Below are 15,201 nucleotides of genomic sequence, written 5' to 3' on the forward strand. Positions count from 1 at the left end.
GTTGTCGAGTATGGTGCTGGGACTCAAACCCAGGTCCTGTAGGAGAGCCTCCTGTGGTCTTAACTGCTGAACCATCTCACCAGATTCCTCCCCATCTCCTTCAAGTTCTTAATGAATCCCATAGGCAAGTATTTCTGGCCCCAAATAGTTTCTTGGTTTAGAATCTCGGGTGCTCAAGAGCCCCCCTTTCCTTAGCTTTGAGTTGAGTCATCCATTTGAGTGATGAAAATGAACCCCTAGACCCTCTAATACACAACGCTCTGTGGCATGAGAGCCCGGGGGTTGGGGAAGGTATGCATGCTCCATTCCTCACTGCTCCTCAGAGCCTATTACTCGATGGTATTCCACCAATGGGTGACAAGCCCATTATACAGGTCCCTGGCGACCTGGGTGACCTGAAAGGACCAGCAGTTTGGTCAAATGCACCATCACGATGTTCCTTCTCTAACTGTTCCTGTAGTGAACACCCTGGCCAAGGACAAGGGTTTCTTCTTGTAACCCAGGAACTGCTCTGCTCTCTGTCTAGGTTACTGAGAGGTTGCTGGCCTGGGTGGGAACTGATGTTCTGGGTGGAGTTGGGGTCCTCGGGGCCCAGCCAGAGGCCTGGGGGAGAGAGGGAGGGGTACTTGCCTTGGCAAATGCAGCCAAAGACAATGTCTTTGAACAGCTGCAGCTGAAGAGAGAAGTAAGAAAGTCATTTCTTTAGCTGAGTCTCCTGGGGCCAGCCCACACCCTCTCTGATCCCCAGCCAGGAGCACACGCTGATCGAACGCAGGACTTTCTTCCAGGGCCCCAGGCCTCCACGAACAGACAAGTGGAAGGCAGCTGCCTGAGCAGAGCCCCTCTACCCTGTTCCTCATCAGGGCCTCCATCCAAAGCCTATAGCAGTGGTTCTCAAGCTGTGGGCTCTGACCATCAGAAAACACTTAATTCCTGATGGTCTTAGGAACTGAGACACTGCTCAGCAGCAAAATTAGTCATGAAGTCGCAATGAAAATAACTTTTCAGGCTGGAGAGATGGCTCAGCGGTTAAGAGCACTGACTGCTCTTCCAGAGGTCTTGAGTTCAATTCTCAGCAATCACATGGTGGCTCCCAACCATCTGTAATGGGCTCTGATGCCCTTTTCTGGTGTGTCTGAAAACAGGTACAGTGTACTCATCTACGTTAAATAAATTTTTTTTTTTAAAAAGAACTTTTCATGGAATCATAAAATGGAACTGTATTCAAGAGTCATAGCTGTACTCAAGGAAGGTTAAGAACCACTGGCCTGTAGGCGGGCTCCCTTCTGTCCCTGAGCTCTTGTGTGTTTCAATGTCAAGAGATAAAGTAGGGAGGGCTCTTCAAACCATCACACACACACACACACACACACACACACACACACACACACACACACCATAAAAAGGTACTCACACCACCTCATGGGTCAGGGGCAGCTGGGTGTCTGTTAGAAAATGGTTCCAACTCTTTTTTTTCCCCCTAGGGAGGAAGGTAAAGGAAGAAGTCGGCTACAGATCCAGGTGTCTAGAGGTCCAAGTAGTGAGGGGACAACGTGCTTCAGCAAGCCTCAGACAGGGTGTCCTAGGGACTGAGGACCCTAGGAGACCCACTTATTGCCTCTCCAGAGTCTGTGCCCCAGGCTGGCTGTGGGTGGCTTTGGGTTAGGAAAACAGAGCCCTGCTCTTGTGTTTGATGGGGCTTAGAGGAGGCTCGAGCCAGATCTCTCCCCGACTTTTATTGATTGAGACTGTATGTTTGGGGTGGGGTAGACTCCAGGAGCATCCCTGAAATAGTCTCTGTAGGGACAGTCCCTGAAGACCATCCAGGGTCATTGAGACAATAGCAGGGCTTCTTTAACAGTGTCAAAGCGGAAGAGGTCTATCCAAGCGTGAATGCAGGGAAATTCAGTATCACTTGGCAAGTCTGGAATAAGACTGGCCTGTCAGCCCAGTGCCCCCTTACCCCTGCACTGCCCATTCTGCTTTCTCGGGCCTCAGTTTCCCCAGCTGTCAAAAGAGAAACATATGATGTCATCCGCTGGCATGTCCCCTCACAACCTGAGAAGGTTTTCTGAGAAGAGGAATCGAGGCTTGGATCTGCCTCTCCCACATCCTCTCTCATCTGCCTTGCCTCTATTTTCTGCTCTCCCCCACAGCTCTGGAAGACATACATCCTACTAGACATGTTGGTTCCAGACTAGAATGCTTTATTCAAGAGAATCTGGCTTGGCAGTTAGTCCCGGCAGAGACAACCGGTGGGCTGCAAGGGCCCTCCAGGAGTCAGCTCACTTCCCGTAGCTGTACCACGAGGACACACGACCCAGACTTGCAGCGGTCAAAGTCCACGGGCTAGTGCTCCTCCAGCCTGCCCTCTGCTCAGCCCCAGGCCACTCTGCCTGTGTCCCAGAGAGGGGACAAGGGGGTGGCTTTGCAAAGGGTGAAGCATGAACTTCTAGACTGAAGGGCAAAGTCCACAGGCAAGCTCTGCTCTCCAGAGCCGAATGTCCTGTCCCGATCTCCAGGATACAGTAGACTGGGTCCCCTCTACATGCCTTCAATGCAGCCAGGGCCAGAGCTGCTGTCTGGGTGGAGCTGGGAATCAGGGCAGGTTCTAGGCCTCCTCTTCTCTTCTCTAGTTCCCTGGAGAGCCAGGGCCTCTGGGGCACGGCTTGCCCCTTGTAAGGCCATGTCCATGTCTTGCTTCTTCCCAAGCCGAAGCTCCCACAGGTCCGTGGCTGGCTTCTTTCTTTCTCTCTCGTTCTGTTTTAAGGCACTGAATTCCTGAGGGTCTTGTCCTTCCATGCCCCTTTATCTTGGAGGGGGCACGTCATTCAGCAGGGACGAGTCGGCTAATAAATAGAGGGTAGGTACCAGCAGGGAGGGTTCTGAGAGGGCGACGGTAATAAATACGTGAGCTGGGTGTGGGGCTCTCCTCTGAGTGGCTGGTTACCTCTGGGAAACGGTATCACCTGCCAGAGACCAAACACAGACAAGTCAGAGGACAGGATGCTGTGAGGATGGCGTCTCCTCCTAGAGAGAGGGTCAGACCCAGAGGGACAAGGAAGAAACAGCACCTGGGCAAGCCTGCTTATACCCAGACCAGCAAGCAGGTGTCTCCCTTGCCAAGCACCTGCTCAGGTGCCCAGTTTTGTGCCAGGTCCTGTCTCACTCACACTTCGCCACACCCCACAGGAGTGTTAACCCTTTCACAGATGTGGAGCTCAGGCGGAGAGATGGAGAAACTCGCCATTCAGTGGCAGAGACATTTGAAGCCAATCTGGCATCCTGTAACAGTGTCTCTGGTTAACCCATCCCAAGACAGCAGTCTTCGGATGGAACTGGTAGGAGTGGCTCTGTTGTTTGTACTTTTATACTAGGTGGTTTGTGGCACTGGGGTGGGGGATTGAGCTTGGGTCTTACACATGGTAAGCAAGCTCACTACTGCTGAGCTACATCTCCAGTCCAAAAAAAAAAAAAAAAAAAAAAAGGTGTTTTTAAAGAAATCAGTCTTCAGCCTTCTTGGATATTCACTTAAACTTTTTGTGAGGAAGGCGTGGGGCCTGCTGTCCTTGCTACAGTTGCACTTTCCCCTTAAAGAAGCATTAGGAGCTCCACACCCAGATGTTTGTTAATATGATTTTAAACCTTCAAAAAGAGCCTGGCAGTGGTAACACATGCCTTTCATCCCGCACTCAGGAGGCAGAGGCAGGTGAATCGCTGTGAGTACAGCCTGGTCTACAGAATGAGATGCAGGACAGCCAGGACCACACAGAGTAATTCTGTCTTGAAAAAAAATAAATAAAAATTAAAAAATTAATAAAAAAAGAAAGAAAGACAAAGAAGTTCACAGTGAGCACATGAGGCAGGATTGCTGTGAGTTTAAAACCAGCTTGGACTACATAGCATCCTATCTAAAAAAACAAAACAAAACAATCCTCCTCTAGGCATAGGTTCAAGGCCAACCTAAAATTAAGCGAGAGGCACATGAACTATTAAAATTCTTTGGGGGCGATACCTGAACAAGACCCCTAAGAACCATATCTGAGGGATGGCACAGTGGCACCTGATACCTGTGTGGTGTGTGTTGATCATTTAGCTCTGGCTAGCTTGGCTGCCAGGTGGGAGTGTCCCTTCCCTGACCCCTCTCTTCCAGCTACACTGTGACTCTGTAACCTGGGACTCCAGCCTGCTGCCCCTAGGGTGAAGCAAGGATGGGCAAGGCAGGGAGAGGGGAGAGGAAGGGAGGGATCCAAAGACAGAGAGACACACTGGCCTGGGAACCGGAGAGTTGCAGACGCACTGCACCTGCCCCAGAGATGCCCAGAAGTGGCCAACTATGTAGCAGAAGGCATACTCTGGAAGAACAGGGCATGTGGTCGTCACCTAGGTGCCTGGCACAAAGCAGTGACCCCTGCACAGTAGCGCATTGCTTGTTGTACTCCCAGACCCATCATTTTACAAGGAAAGGGATTTGTTTAAGGCCACACAAAGAGATAAGGGACAAGAACTAAAGTCCCTGGATGTGCCTTAGACCTTTTTATTATTATTATTATTATTATTATTATTATTAATTAATTAATTAATTAAACTTTTTTCGAGACAGGGTTTCTCTGTATAGCCCTGGCTGTCCTGGAACTCACTTTGTAGACCAGGCTGGCCTCGAACTCAGAAATCTGCCTGCCTCTGCCTCCCAAGTGCTGGGATTAAAGGTGTGTGCCACCAGGCCCGGCACGCCTTAGACCTTAAACGTGGATTCCCTGTTCTCATCTCAAGACCTCATCCCCAGTGCCCCACCCCCTCAGGCTCAGCCTTTGTGCCAGCCCTGGGCCCCAGCATACTCACGGGTGGGGTTCCTCAGTCTGTGAGTTTCTGCTCCTCTTCCTCTTCCCCTTGGTTTTCCTCCTGCAATAAACCAAGCGTCAGTACAGAGGGTTCCTCGTGCTCGGACAGCGGCTGGCAGGTCCGACAACCTCCCCGCGCACTAAGTACACTTACCTTTCTGCCTTTGTCGTCTCCAGAATAGGTCTAGGGAAACGGAAAGATGCAGGGGAGACGAGTAAATGGATGTTTCCTGCTACCACCCACTTCCCACAGTCCCTAGGTCCTGGTGAGGCGGTTGCTCCAGCGCCGCTAGGGGGCAGCACCGAGCTGGTGAAGAAGTTGTGGGGGGGGGGCGGGGGGGGGCAGTGCTTGCGCTCCCAGCCCTACCCTAGGTCCTGGCAATCCCCAGAGAGGTCGATGTTCCCCTCTGGGGCTTTTCATCACATGTTTCTGCTCGCCCCAGCCTCTTGGCATCAAGAGCTGGGATCTTCTAATTCTGCTTTCTGCTTTTTTTACTTTTTCTCTGTTCACTTTCCCCGTTCCTTCTAGGGGTACACTCTGGGAGCCCCTCAAGAAAGTAAATGATGAACAAGATTGTGGTCAGGGCAATGGTGACTACCAGCTAAGACTGCCTGCCTGGGCTTAACCCAGCTCCACCGTGGCAACAGCAGGGAGCTTGCTTCACAGTCTCCAGGCATGTCCCAGCTCTGCCTTCTGGGGCCGTGGCTCTTGGCCCAGAAGTAAAAAGAAAGGTGTCCCTGTTGCCTGGCTTGCTGGAAAGAGATCTCTTCAGTAGTTCCCAAGAGCAGTGTTCCAGACAGGAGGGGCGGCATGGGCCCTGAGTGTATGCTGTCCTGAGCCGGCCCACTTTGCCCAGTCACACCTCTGCAGATGGGCAAGTCAGAGAAAAGATGATGTAGAAGGTGAAGGTCACCATTCAGCCCCTGGGGGAGGAGGTGAGGAGGGACTCCTGACTGAGCTATGGTGTCTGGCTGGAAGTGAACAGGTTGACTCAAGGCCTCTAATACTGGTAGAGTGGAGAGAGCCTGGAGCCAGGGCTCAAGTTCAAAGAGGGCAGCTAGAGTCCTGGGCAGAGCCGGGCAGTGTAGCTGACTATGGAGAACACATGGTGACTGCCAAGAAAGGCAGCAGGCGTGAGACAGGCCAAGTCCAGATCCAGAGCCCTTTTCCACGTTGGCCAGTGGACCAAATCACAGAACTGCAGTGTCTGGCTCGCCTCCTCTGTGCGATGCTGACAAGGTGGCCACAAGTGGCACAACCTTGCTATCCTGCTCACCACCATTTCCCAGGCACTTAGGCCAGTGTGTGGCATGCAGTGGACACTGAAGAGACACACGTGGAAGGTGGTTGCTCTCCCCTTATTCCAGCTCCACACGAGACTCCAAACCTCTAGTCTGGTGCCTTGTCTGTGACACAGAGACACTCCAGACCTATCTCATGTCTCCGGGACCTAGATGGCATGCCAGGCTGCTGTTCCTAGCAACAAGCGTGCCAAGAGCCTGGGGAACAGATAGCAAGGCTGAGGGCTGGCCCAAGCTCCCAGGGACAGTTAGCAGTGTGCAGCAACTCGAAAGATACCACTGCACCTCCTTTGCCTGTCTCTTTCCTTCTATGAGGGTTTCCTGCTGTCTTCTCAGTACAGTTTGCCCACCCTACTCCCCACAGGCAGGCAGCCTGGTCCTGAATCAAGCACAGGCTTGTGATACCTTCGTCTATAGACATTAGTTCCAAGGACCTGTGACAGTTGTGTGACAAGCGCCGGGGCTCTGGATGTCTAGGAGAGACTTCCTTTTCTACTGGGACATCTTGGCAGCTGTACTCCAGCTGCTGGGGCCAGTTCCTCAGAGTGACTTGGCTCGTAGGGAATATTAAATGAAAAACATCTCCCCAGGACCACTTGCTTAGGGAAACAAACGCAGCCTGCTATAAGCTGGCAACCCCCTCTTCTGCCCCAGGGGCCCAGTGAGAATCTGCTAAGTGATCAGGGTTTGTCCCTGCTGCCCACCCAGGACCTACCTGCATTCACAGAGCACGTCCTGAGAAAATGTCATCTCCACATAGAAATGTGGATCCCGATTGGGGGGAATCTTCAAGATCTGTGGGAAATAGAGAGTTCATATTCAGTAAGGAGTCCATGGGGAGATCAAGGTTGGAATGGGGGCTCAAGGGACCCTGGCTTGGACCCACTGTAGGCCCCTGACCTGCCTCTGTCCCTATCTGGGTAATTTCTAGAGGTTCTGTGGGCATCTGGATATGGTGTGGGCTATGGGCAGGGCGTGACATGTGGGGGAGAGTTTCCCTACCTGCATAGTGATGTTGGCTGTCTTTATTGGCACACAGTGCAGACCTTCGTCACCACAGCAGCCACTACAGCGACTCAGAAGGACACAGGACGGACTGAATATGTGAGACACCTCATCGGGGTATTCATCCAAGATGTACACCAGCTTCTCCATGGGCCGGCAATAGCTGCGGCCCCACACTTCGTTGAAAGGCACTACTACGGGAAGACAGAAGGGCCAGGTCAGGTCAGGTCAGAAGGGTGTCTCAGACTTGGCTCTCGGGTTTAGTTCATACCAAGTTCACTTCTTCGACAAAGCCCCCGACTCTGTCTGGGGTCCCTCTGCTCTGAACTATTGCTGCCTTCACCCTGGGATGCCTTAGCTGCTTCGGGGCTCAAACTCCAACGGAGCAGAATCTCTCAAGGTCCCAGCTTCTCAGTCTGTCTTTTTCACTGGTTCCAAAATCTTCCTTGGAGCTTTGACGACTATGCCATGGCCACTCCTTAAGCTTCTGTGTCTTTCTCCAGCCTGACCTAGTGCTTCCTGGGCCTTGGGGAACTTGCTGAAAACAGTTCTCAAGTACACCAGGAAGGGCCAGCCTTCCCTTGGCCTCTGCCTCAACCCCATTATGGCTACCTTGTGTCCCACCCCACTCAATACAAGTCCTCTTCAGCTAAAAGCATGCCTAGTCATATGGTCCAGCCTCATGTCTACTGGGTCCCACCACCCTTTAAGGAGCCAGAACATATTAGTATTGATTGCAGCTTTGGAATCTAGATCTACATGGTCCAAGGAAGACCATGTGGCTACACACCCAGCCACCACTCCTCCCTGAAGCCTTCTCCGGTCATTATCCCAGGAGCAGAACTCCTTTCTGGAGCATAGCTTGGGTCCCTGGCTCCCATCTTCCATCTCTGGTGCTTCTTATCTCCGCTGGAGCCAAAATGAGGCTCTGGGAGAGCAGGAGCTGACCCCAGTAAACATAGGCCAAGTGACTCCTGACTGATGAGGTGACAGTTGGTCTAGGATTACCAGGAACAGTCCTGACCCCTGTGATGGCCTGGTGGTGGTAGTGGTATCTCCTCAGGGCCGATCTGAAATCCCTCCAAAGGTGCTGCTCCTTCAGGGGGTAGCCTGGTACCAGGGCTCCAACACAGGCTCTCAGGGAGCAGCTGACGCCAGGCCATCTGGCTTCAGTGCCTATACTGGTTGTATGACCTTGGCGAGGTCACTTAGCCATTCCAGGTATATCGGTTTCCTGTGCTCGGGAGAGAGAAGCAGGCCGGGAATAGATGGTTGCTAAGGTCACTTACGCCCTGACAGACTGTCTGTGATTCAGTGCAACCTTGAGACCATGCCTGGGTCAGCCTGTACCACATCTGATGCCCATCCTCAGCTCATGGAAGACTTGGAGCCTGGGACATCTACAAGCCTTTTTGCCTAAACAGGGAGCGGTAATCTCAGAAGAAAAATAAACTTCAGACATTTCAGAGGCCCTTGGGAAAGGCCAAAAATTGGTGGAGAATACCCAAGAGGCGGTTCATCCACGTGGAGCTGGCAGAGCAGCTTCGGAGGCAATAAACCTTACTTATCTAGACGTCTGGTGTTTCATCCTATCCTGCTCTGCTTTGAAGATACTTGGGCTAGACCAGGGGCTGGAGGGGGATGTGGACCCTCTGACACTACTTTTCCAGACTACTGGACACTCTCCCTGGACCCAAGTGGGAACATCCAGGCAAGGAAAGTCTGTCTTTGCGACATGGGTTAGAGGCCACCTCCCTTTCGCCAGTGCTGTGAGCTGCCTGTTTAGTCTGAAGCCTTCTTGAACAACCAATCACTACTAACATTTAATCTCTGCCATGGAACATAAATAAGGGAGAAGAGCAGTTAGCTACAAAGTATCACAGAAAAACTCGGCTGCTAGGGAGGGACACCAGTGAAGGGGACCTTGCCACCCCCCACCCAGGACCCAAACAAACCCCTATCCCATGTCCAATTAGGTAAACATTTTAGATTCCAGGATCCCCCCAAATCCTGAGACCTATGTCTTAGTCTAAAAAGGCAGAGAAAGAGCTGATGTCCCTGGAAATAGGGACATCCCTAGCAGTACCCCGTCTGGGTGTACAGGAGAAATCAAGGCAGGTAGAGGAAGCAGAGAGACCACTTGTTCCCTCAGGACAGCGTTGTGCTCCATTGCTCCAAGGAGAACTTCCACTAACCCCAAACCTCTTCTGGGTAGGAAGTGGGTGGTGAGAGGCCTGGGAGGCTGCTCCTGCTAGGACTGGTCCCTCCTCTGAGGGCCTCTTTTGGGGCCAGAATGGGTTCCTTAGCTACCTGTCGAGCTCTGTGAGTGAGCTGTCATCTGTCCTCAGTGGCATGCTACCCAGAATGGAAGGATACTGTTTGATCCTGATGGTGAGCTGCTGGAAAGGCCTCTGCAGTGCCCACTGGCTGCCTGCCGGAGCCTAGCTGGTGTCCTCCTCACAGGCAAGGCACCCAGCCAGCCTGCCACAAGGGATGCTCTCCTAGTGCCTCCTTAGCTCCTGTGCAGCCGGGAGGCCCCGGGCTGAGTACGCCAGCTCTGCCAGATACACTGAAGAGTGCATAGAGCTTTGACTGGTTTCTGGGGTTCTCCTCCCCCCACACCCAACCCCATACACATCATCTGTGACACACTGGGACCTCCCTCCTTCACATGCTCATCCCTGGAACTGAGAAAAACAGTGGTAAAAAAAAAAAAAAGTGGTGCCCACGGCCGTACCACGCTGCCTCTGCCTCTGGTGTTAGCAAGAGGGGATGACAATGCCAGATGCTAACCACTGTTGTTTCCTTGGCCACAACGCAGGCCCACTCGCTTGTCAGGATTACAGGTGAGCCGGCCTACACTCTGAATCTATACCTCCAAGCTTTCTCACCCAGGATCTTGGCACGTATAATATACACTCACGTTTCTTCCGAGGACTCAGAATTTCACAGCCTTGGGAAAAGAGTCTTTGAAATCAAGTACTTAGCTAAGCTCTCCCATTTCACAGATGAGGAAACAGAGGCTGAGATCTCTTTGGAAGCTGGTGTCCGCTCTACAAACAAAAGTCCTCAATAACAGATGTGATGTGGGGGGTGGGAGATACAACTCTCCTCAGATCTCCAGAGGGCTCAGAAAATGGGCAAGTCCCTGAAGTTGAGGCAGCTACCTCTCTAACCTGTTCAGTGGTCTGGACTTCAGATGTGAGGGCAGGCAGGAGGACGGACAGGCTGCTCCCAGTGGGATGGGGAACAGACAAGGGGCAGACTGGCAGAGGGTGTTCCCAGGCCAAGAAAGCAATCCAGCTATTATCTGTGTCTTTGAGGACACTGCTACAAGCACATCCTTTCTCCCATGTTGTTGGACGCCTCAGTCATGGTATGTGGCCATCCTCCATGTCTCTGAGAGGCAAGAAGGGAGAAGGAGAGAGGACCTGGCACGAGCTCCCTGCCTTCGGCGGGCGCGCTCCTCTCTTTGGCAAAGGTCCTGCTGCCCTTTGAAGATTATGTCTTGACACAACCCAGGGCAGAGAGTGAAAGGGCCAGGGAGGGTGTGACAGAGCCCGCCTGTTTGTAATCAATGGAAACGCCTGGTCAGCTCTGCACAGCTCCACCAGGGTTGGAATGGCAGGGAGGACTCTTCGTCCTGACCAAGCCCCTCGAATGCTCCTTACTATATCCAGTTCCCAGACTCCAGTCTGGCCTCCGGCACTCAACACAGATTCTGTCCACCAAGACTCCATCTGCACCCTTACAGCGTGCTGGGCAGGGGCCCTGAGCCAGCTGGACGAACCCTAGCAATCACGTCCTGCTTTCTGTGTGTTTAGTGACCCTAACCCATGACTGCACCTCTCTAGGCTGCTGGGTCACAAAAGCTGGACTCTTGGGCTTCAGCCTGGATGTCGAGCTTGCAGACCCACCCCAGCTTGCCACTGGCCTGCTCCCACCCTTCAGACCGACCGACCGATCCCTTCTCCTCGGCTGCTGCGGCTCATGAGGAAAGAAGAGAGGGGGCTCAGCTTGCAGAGCTGGCCTGGCTGGCTTACCTTCCACTTCTGTTGAGTTGTTCCCAGCAGACAGGGCCCCCTGCGGTGGACACAAAGGTGGAGCTATAAGGAGGGGGCATCTTCTTGGGGCTCGGCTCTTTGAGCCCACCCCGAGCTCCTCCCCCATCCTCTGCTAAAAACCACCTGACTTTCTGGCCTCAGTTTCTTCACTTGGAAAAGGGTAGGAGGCTTCTTGTGTTCCCAAGTGCTTGTAATCCTGTGGGGTCTCTCTTCTACCCAGCCCCCAGGCCAGTCCTGCTGGGCCTACTACAGCCCGCCTTGGCTGGGTGCCAGAGCCCAGGGGGAGGGTGATCAGCTGGTGGGAGCTGAGGGGCTGGAGAAGAGGCGGCGCCATGAGCTGGTGCTGCCTGCCAGTAACGTTACACCTCGAGCTAACACTGCAGCAAGCAGACGGATGGCCTGGCTGCTCAGCAAGGGGACTGGACAACCCACCCACTCCTGGGCTGGGGCTGAGGGCTCCCAGGGCAGTGGGCAGTGCAGCGGGCAGTGCAGCAGGAAGGGAATGCATTGGCTTTGTCAGGATTTTGCTGCCCAATCTGGCTCCCAGCCAGACTCACCCAGCTCCTGGGAAAAGGGCCCTGCTCACTTCCCCAGGCCCTGCACTCAGGACCTTCTGACACCCACCAGGAGGAAAGGGCACGGCAGGATCCCTTGTCATATCTGAAGCCCACCCAAGAGCCCCCTGCTCAATTGGAGCAATGGTGGGGGAAGGGCCTCACCTCCCCACCTCAGGCTTCTTTAGTCAGCTCCTTCCCCACTAGGCCAGGTCAGAGGTCCTGGGGGCGCCTGGTTGGTCATGGGGCCACAACCCTGACCACAGGGCCAGGGAGCTGACTGGGATTAGTGGACGGATGCTTTTTGCAAAGCCACTAGGGCTCCAGGGGCTAGACAGGAAACCTCCCTCATTCCCTGTGGCTTCCCTGCCCCCACTAAGACAGCCCCCAGGAATTAGGGACTGCCCAGCCAGAGGTCTCCTCCCTGAGGTCCAGCCCAGCCCCTGGGAAATATGTGGGCACCCTAGCAGAAGCTGCTCTCTAACGTGAGTCTGTAATTTAAGACCATAGCCCCTGTTTCTACCGCTAGGATGAGAAGGTCAAGAGGAAGCCAGGCCAGGTCCTTACCTGGGAATGCACAGCCAACCCAGCTAGGACCTGTAAGAAGCAAGTGAACAGCTTCATGGCCAGCATCTTCTCAGACATCCAGAGCCAAGGTCCTTCAAGGCACAATCACCATGCTCGTCCCCCTTGGGGGAGACGCTGATACCAGAGGAGAGGAGAGGAGAGGAGTGTCCCCCTCACTGCTGTCCTAGGCTAGGTCTCTGCAGTCTGCCTGAGCATCCACTGGAAGCCGGGGAAGTCCGGAGCTCACAGGTAGGGCTGTGGCTGAGGAAACTGGTGAGGAGTGTCCCGGCGAGTCGGAGCGATGTGAAAGGATCTTAGGGGTCCGATGACCCTAGCTCCTCTCGTGGGTGAGTAGAAGTCTGAAGATGCGGTTTCCTTCTCAGACTGCAGCTTCCCTACGAACCGAAGCTAGTCGGCCGCTGGTTTTCAAGACCGTGTATGGGGCGGGGCTGCAGCCTGCCCGCCCACTTCAATCCGGAGGCCCCAGGAGCAGCCCGGGAGCGCTGAGAGCCGGTTGGTGGTGAGACCTGAGTGCGCGTGACCCCGCAGGGCGCTGAAGGGGCGCTGCCGGCGCAGATCTCCTGGCCCCTCGGAGCTAGGCGTTCATTAGCTTGCCCCGGGGTCAGCCCGCAGCGACAGCCAAGGTTGCACCTGGCTCTTCTGGAGCCTCCAGGTGCGGACGTCCAACATCTGCCTTGGAGATGGCTGGGTACTTAAGTGACCTCTGCAGGGATTGCAGTACTAAGAAGGCAGCATCTTGCTGTGGCTCTTCATGACCCGTGCCATCCCTACACAACCCCGGGAGGAGAGGTGACAGGATTACTAATCCCATTTTATAGACTAACAACCCGATCCTATGAGAGGGCACCACCTGCAGATGCTGAACAATGTTCATATTCACACTTGGAAAGTGTATGTATGCCCGCGGGCATCTGCCTGCGTCGACAGGGATCTGGCAGAGACAAGACAAGCTACGTGCCTCCCGAACCGTCCCTCTATTTCATCTACTATCTGACCTGGTAGGCAGGCACAGGGCAGCCCAGATGTGGGCTGCACATAGGAAACACCTCCGGGCACCTGGCTAGACGTAGGTCCACCACCACTTCCTCCTGTCAGGCCAGGCCAGCCTATTAGAGGTAGGAATGGACTAACCTGGCATCACTTCCAGAGCCCAAGCAGAAGAGGAAGTGTTCTAGAGCAGCAAGACATTCTGAGGAGAGGCAGTGTCTGCATGGGCACTTGTGTATACCTATGAAGCTGTGTGTGTGTATATGTCACCCACTGAACGTGCCCAGTTACACTGTGTGTCGCAGATCTGGGTCTCTGGGTATCTCTTTGTACTTGTGTGTTTGTGTGTGTGTGTGCTCTTGCGCACACACGCATGCAGCCATGCATGTCTGTACTTTTGTGGTAACCTCCTGTGCTCCTGAGTTGTTCTTCATCACCTGCCATTCTAACAAACCTCTGTGACCAGCTTGTGGGCTGGCCGCAAAAACCTGGCATCGTCCAGAGTCAGAAGTTGGTGGGTGGCTGTGGGGGAGGAGATGGGCCTGGGAGGTGGCTCTTGGATCACATTCCATTCAGAGGCAGGGAGGCTAGGGCAGTTTTGGCTCTCACCCCCAGTGACCTCTGTGTCTGTGGCCTGCTGCCCACCCACAAGGGGCTGCCAGAGATGCTGCCTCTCTGTCTGGTAGGCCCTGAGGCCTGCAGGTCCAGGAGCCAGGGGCCAGTCACTGGCCAGCTAAGCGGGGGTTGCAAAGAACATTCTGACAAGCTCCAACATGCTGGGGATTGTACAGTAGACAGATTGTCTCCCTGGCTCCAGAGCACGGTGCGGGGTCATTGTGCGTGTGGATGAGAGTGAGCTGACCCAAGGATGCTGTGGATAGATAGCTAGGATCCACACGTGCTCACAGCATCTCGTGTACACGTAGGCATTGAAGTGCATCTATTCCCAGATGGATGTGTGGATGTGGGCACAAGTGTGTGCCCTTTAAACATTTTTTTAATACTAATTTTGCTTTGTGTGTTGCTATGGTGCATGTATGGATGGAGTGGTCAGAGAACATTACCTTCTGATGTTGGCTCTCTCCTTCTACCATGTGGGTTCCCGAGATCAAACTCAGGTTGTCAGGTTTGGACAAGTGCCCCATCCATTGATCCATATCACCAGCCCAGGTGTGTATTCTTAATTATGTGTGTAATATACACCTTGTGTACCCCGACTATCTTGAGCACGCACAGATTGGGCATATTTGCCTGTAATTGTACCTGAAGATGGATGTGTGCATGCATTTATTCATCCGTCATTTCACGTGACATCTTCCTTTGGCTCTACTGTGCTGTAGGCTCTGCTCCAAATGCTGGGGATCCAATGCAGATGACCCCTCCACATTTCCATTTGCACAGATGGCTGCAGATGCTCACGCACTCCTCTTCTCCTGCATGAACTTAACCCCTTGGGTAACATCTGGGCTCCCTACAAGCGCCTTGAGAGGTCTCTTGTCCCTAAACCTCAGACACATGTGTTTTGGTTTGTGGGATGAATTTGCTAAAGCGGGTAAGGTAGCAGAAACCAGGAAGACTCCAAAACCTCCATGGCACCAGGATAGCTCATCTCCTTCAGGACAGGTGAACTGACATCTCTGTTCCTGGGTCCTGAGGCCCTACTTCAGGACATGTATGCAACTAACTTCAAGCTACGGCTTTCATTTTCTGAGTCCGTCTTGCCATCTGCAAAGTAGGAAGCAACTCAGTAGGGTCATGGAAACTATAAAGGCACTGTGTGTGAGTGTGTGTGAGTGTGTGTGTGTGAGTGTGTGTGTGAGTGTGTGTGTGTGTGAGTGTGTGTGTGTGTGAGTGTGTGTG

The 15,201-nt window shown here is 53.5% G+C and overlaps 1 protein-coding gene across 1 annotated transcript; it reads right to left on the bottom strand.

Moving 5' to 3' along the window:
* Positions 1–2,183: 2,183 nt before the first annotated feature.
* Pgf (placental growth factor) lies at positions 2,184–12,840 on the bottom strand. Its single transcript, XM_021179227.2, has 7 exons — positions 12,334–12,840; positions 11,192–11,231; positions 7,146–7,342; positions 6,859–6,938; positions 4,996–5,025; positions 4,843–4,902; positions 2,184–2,969 (listed from the first exon to the last, which is right to left on the bottom strand). Exons 1-7 carry the CDS (start codon positions 12,409–12,411, stop codon positions 2,966–2,968), a joined length of 489 nt encoding a protein of 162 aa, XP_021034886.1. The 5' UTR covers positions 12,412–12,840; the 3' UTR covers positions 2,184–2,965.
* Positions 12,841–15,201: the final 2,361 nt, after the last annotated feature.

Source organism: Mus caroli, chromosome 12, assembly GCF_900094665.2.
Source record: "Mus caroli chromosome 12, CAROLI_EIJ_v1.1, whole genome shotgun sequence".
Taxonomy (NCBI): Eukaryota; Metazoa; Chordata; class Mammalia; order Rodentia; family Muridae; genus Mus; species Mus caroli.

Bases quoted from the DNA above. Each gene is read 5' to 3' on its own strand.
- Pgf (XM_021179227.2), bottom strand. From the start codon at position 12,411: ATGTCTGAGAAGATGCTGGCCATGAAGCTGTTCACTTGCTTCTTACAG. The intron at 11,232-12,333 runs GTAAGGACCTGG...TGTCCACCGCAG, and splicing joins GGTTGGCTGTGCATTCCCAG to GGGGCCCTGTCTGCTGGGAA. The intron at 7,343-11,191 runs GTAAGCCAGCCA...GTCTTCCCGTAG, and splicing joins CAACTCAACAGAAGTGGAAG to TAGTGCCTTTCAACGAAGTG.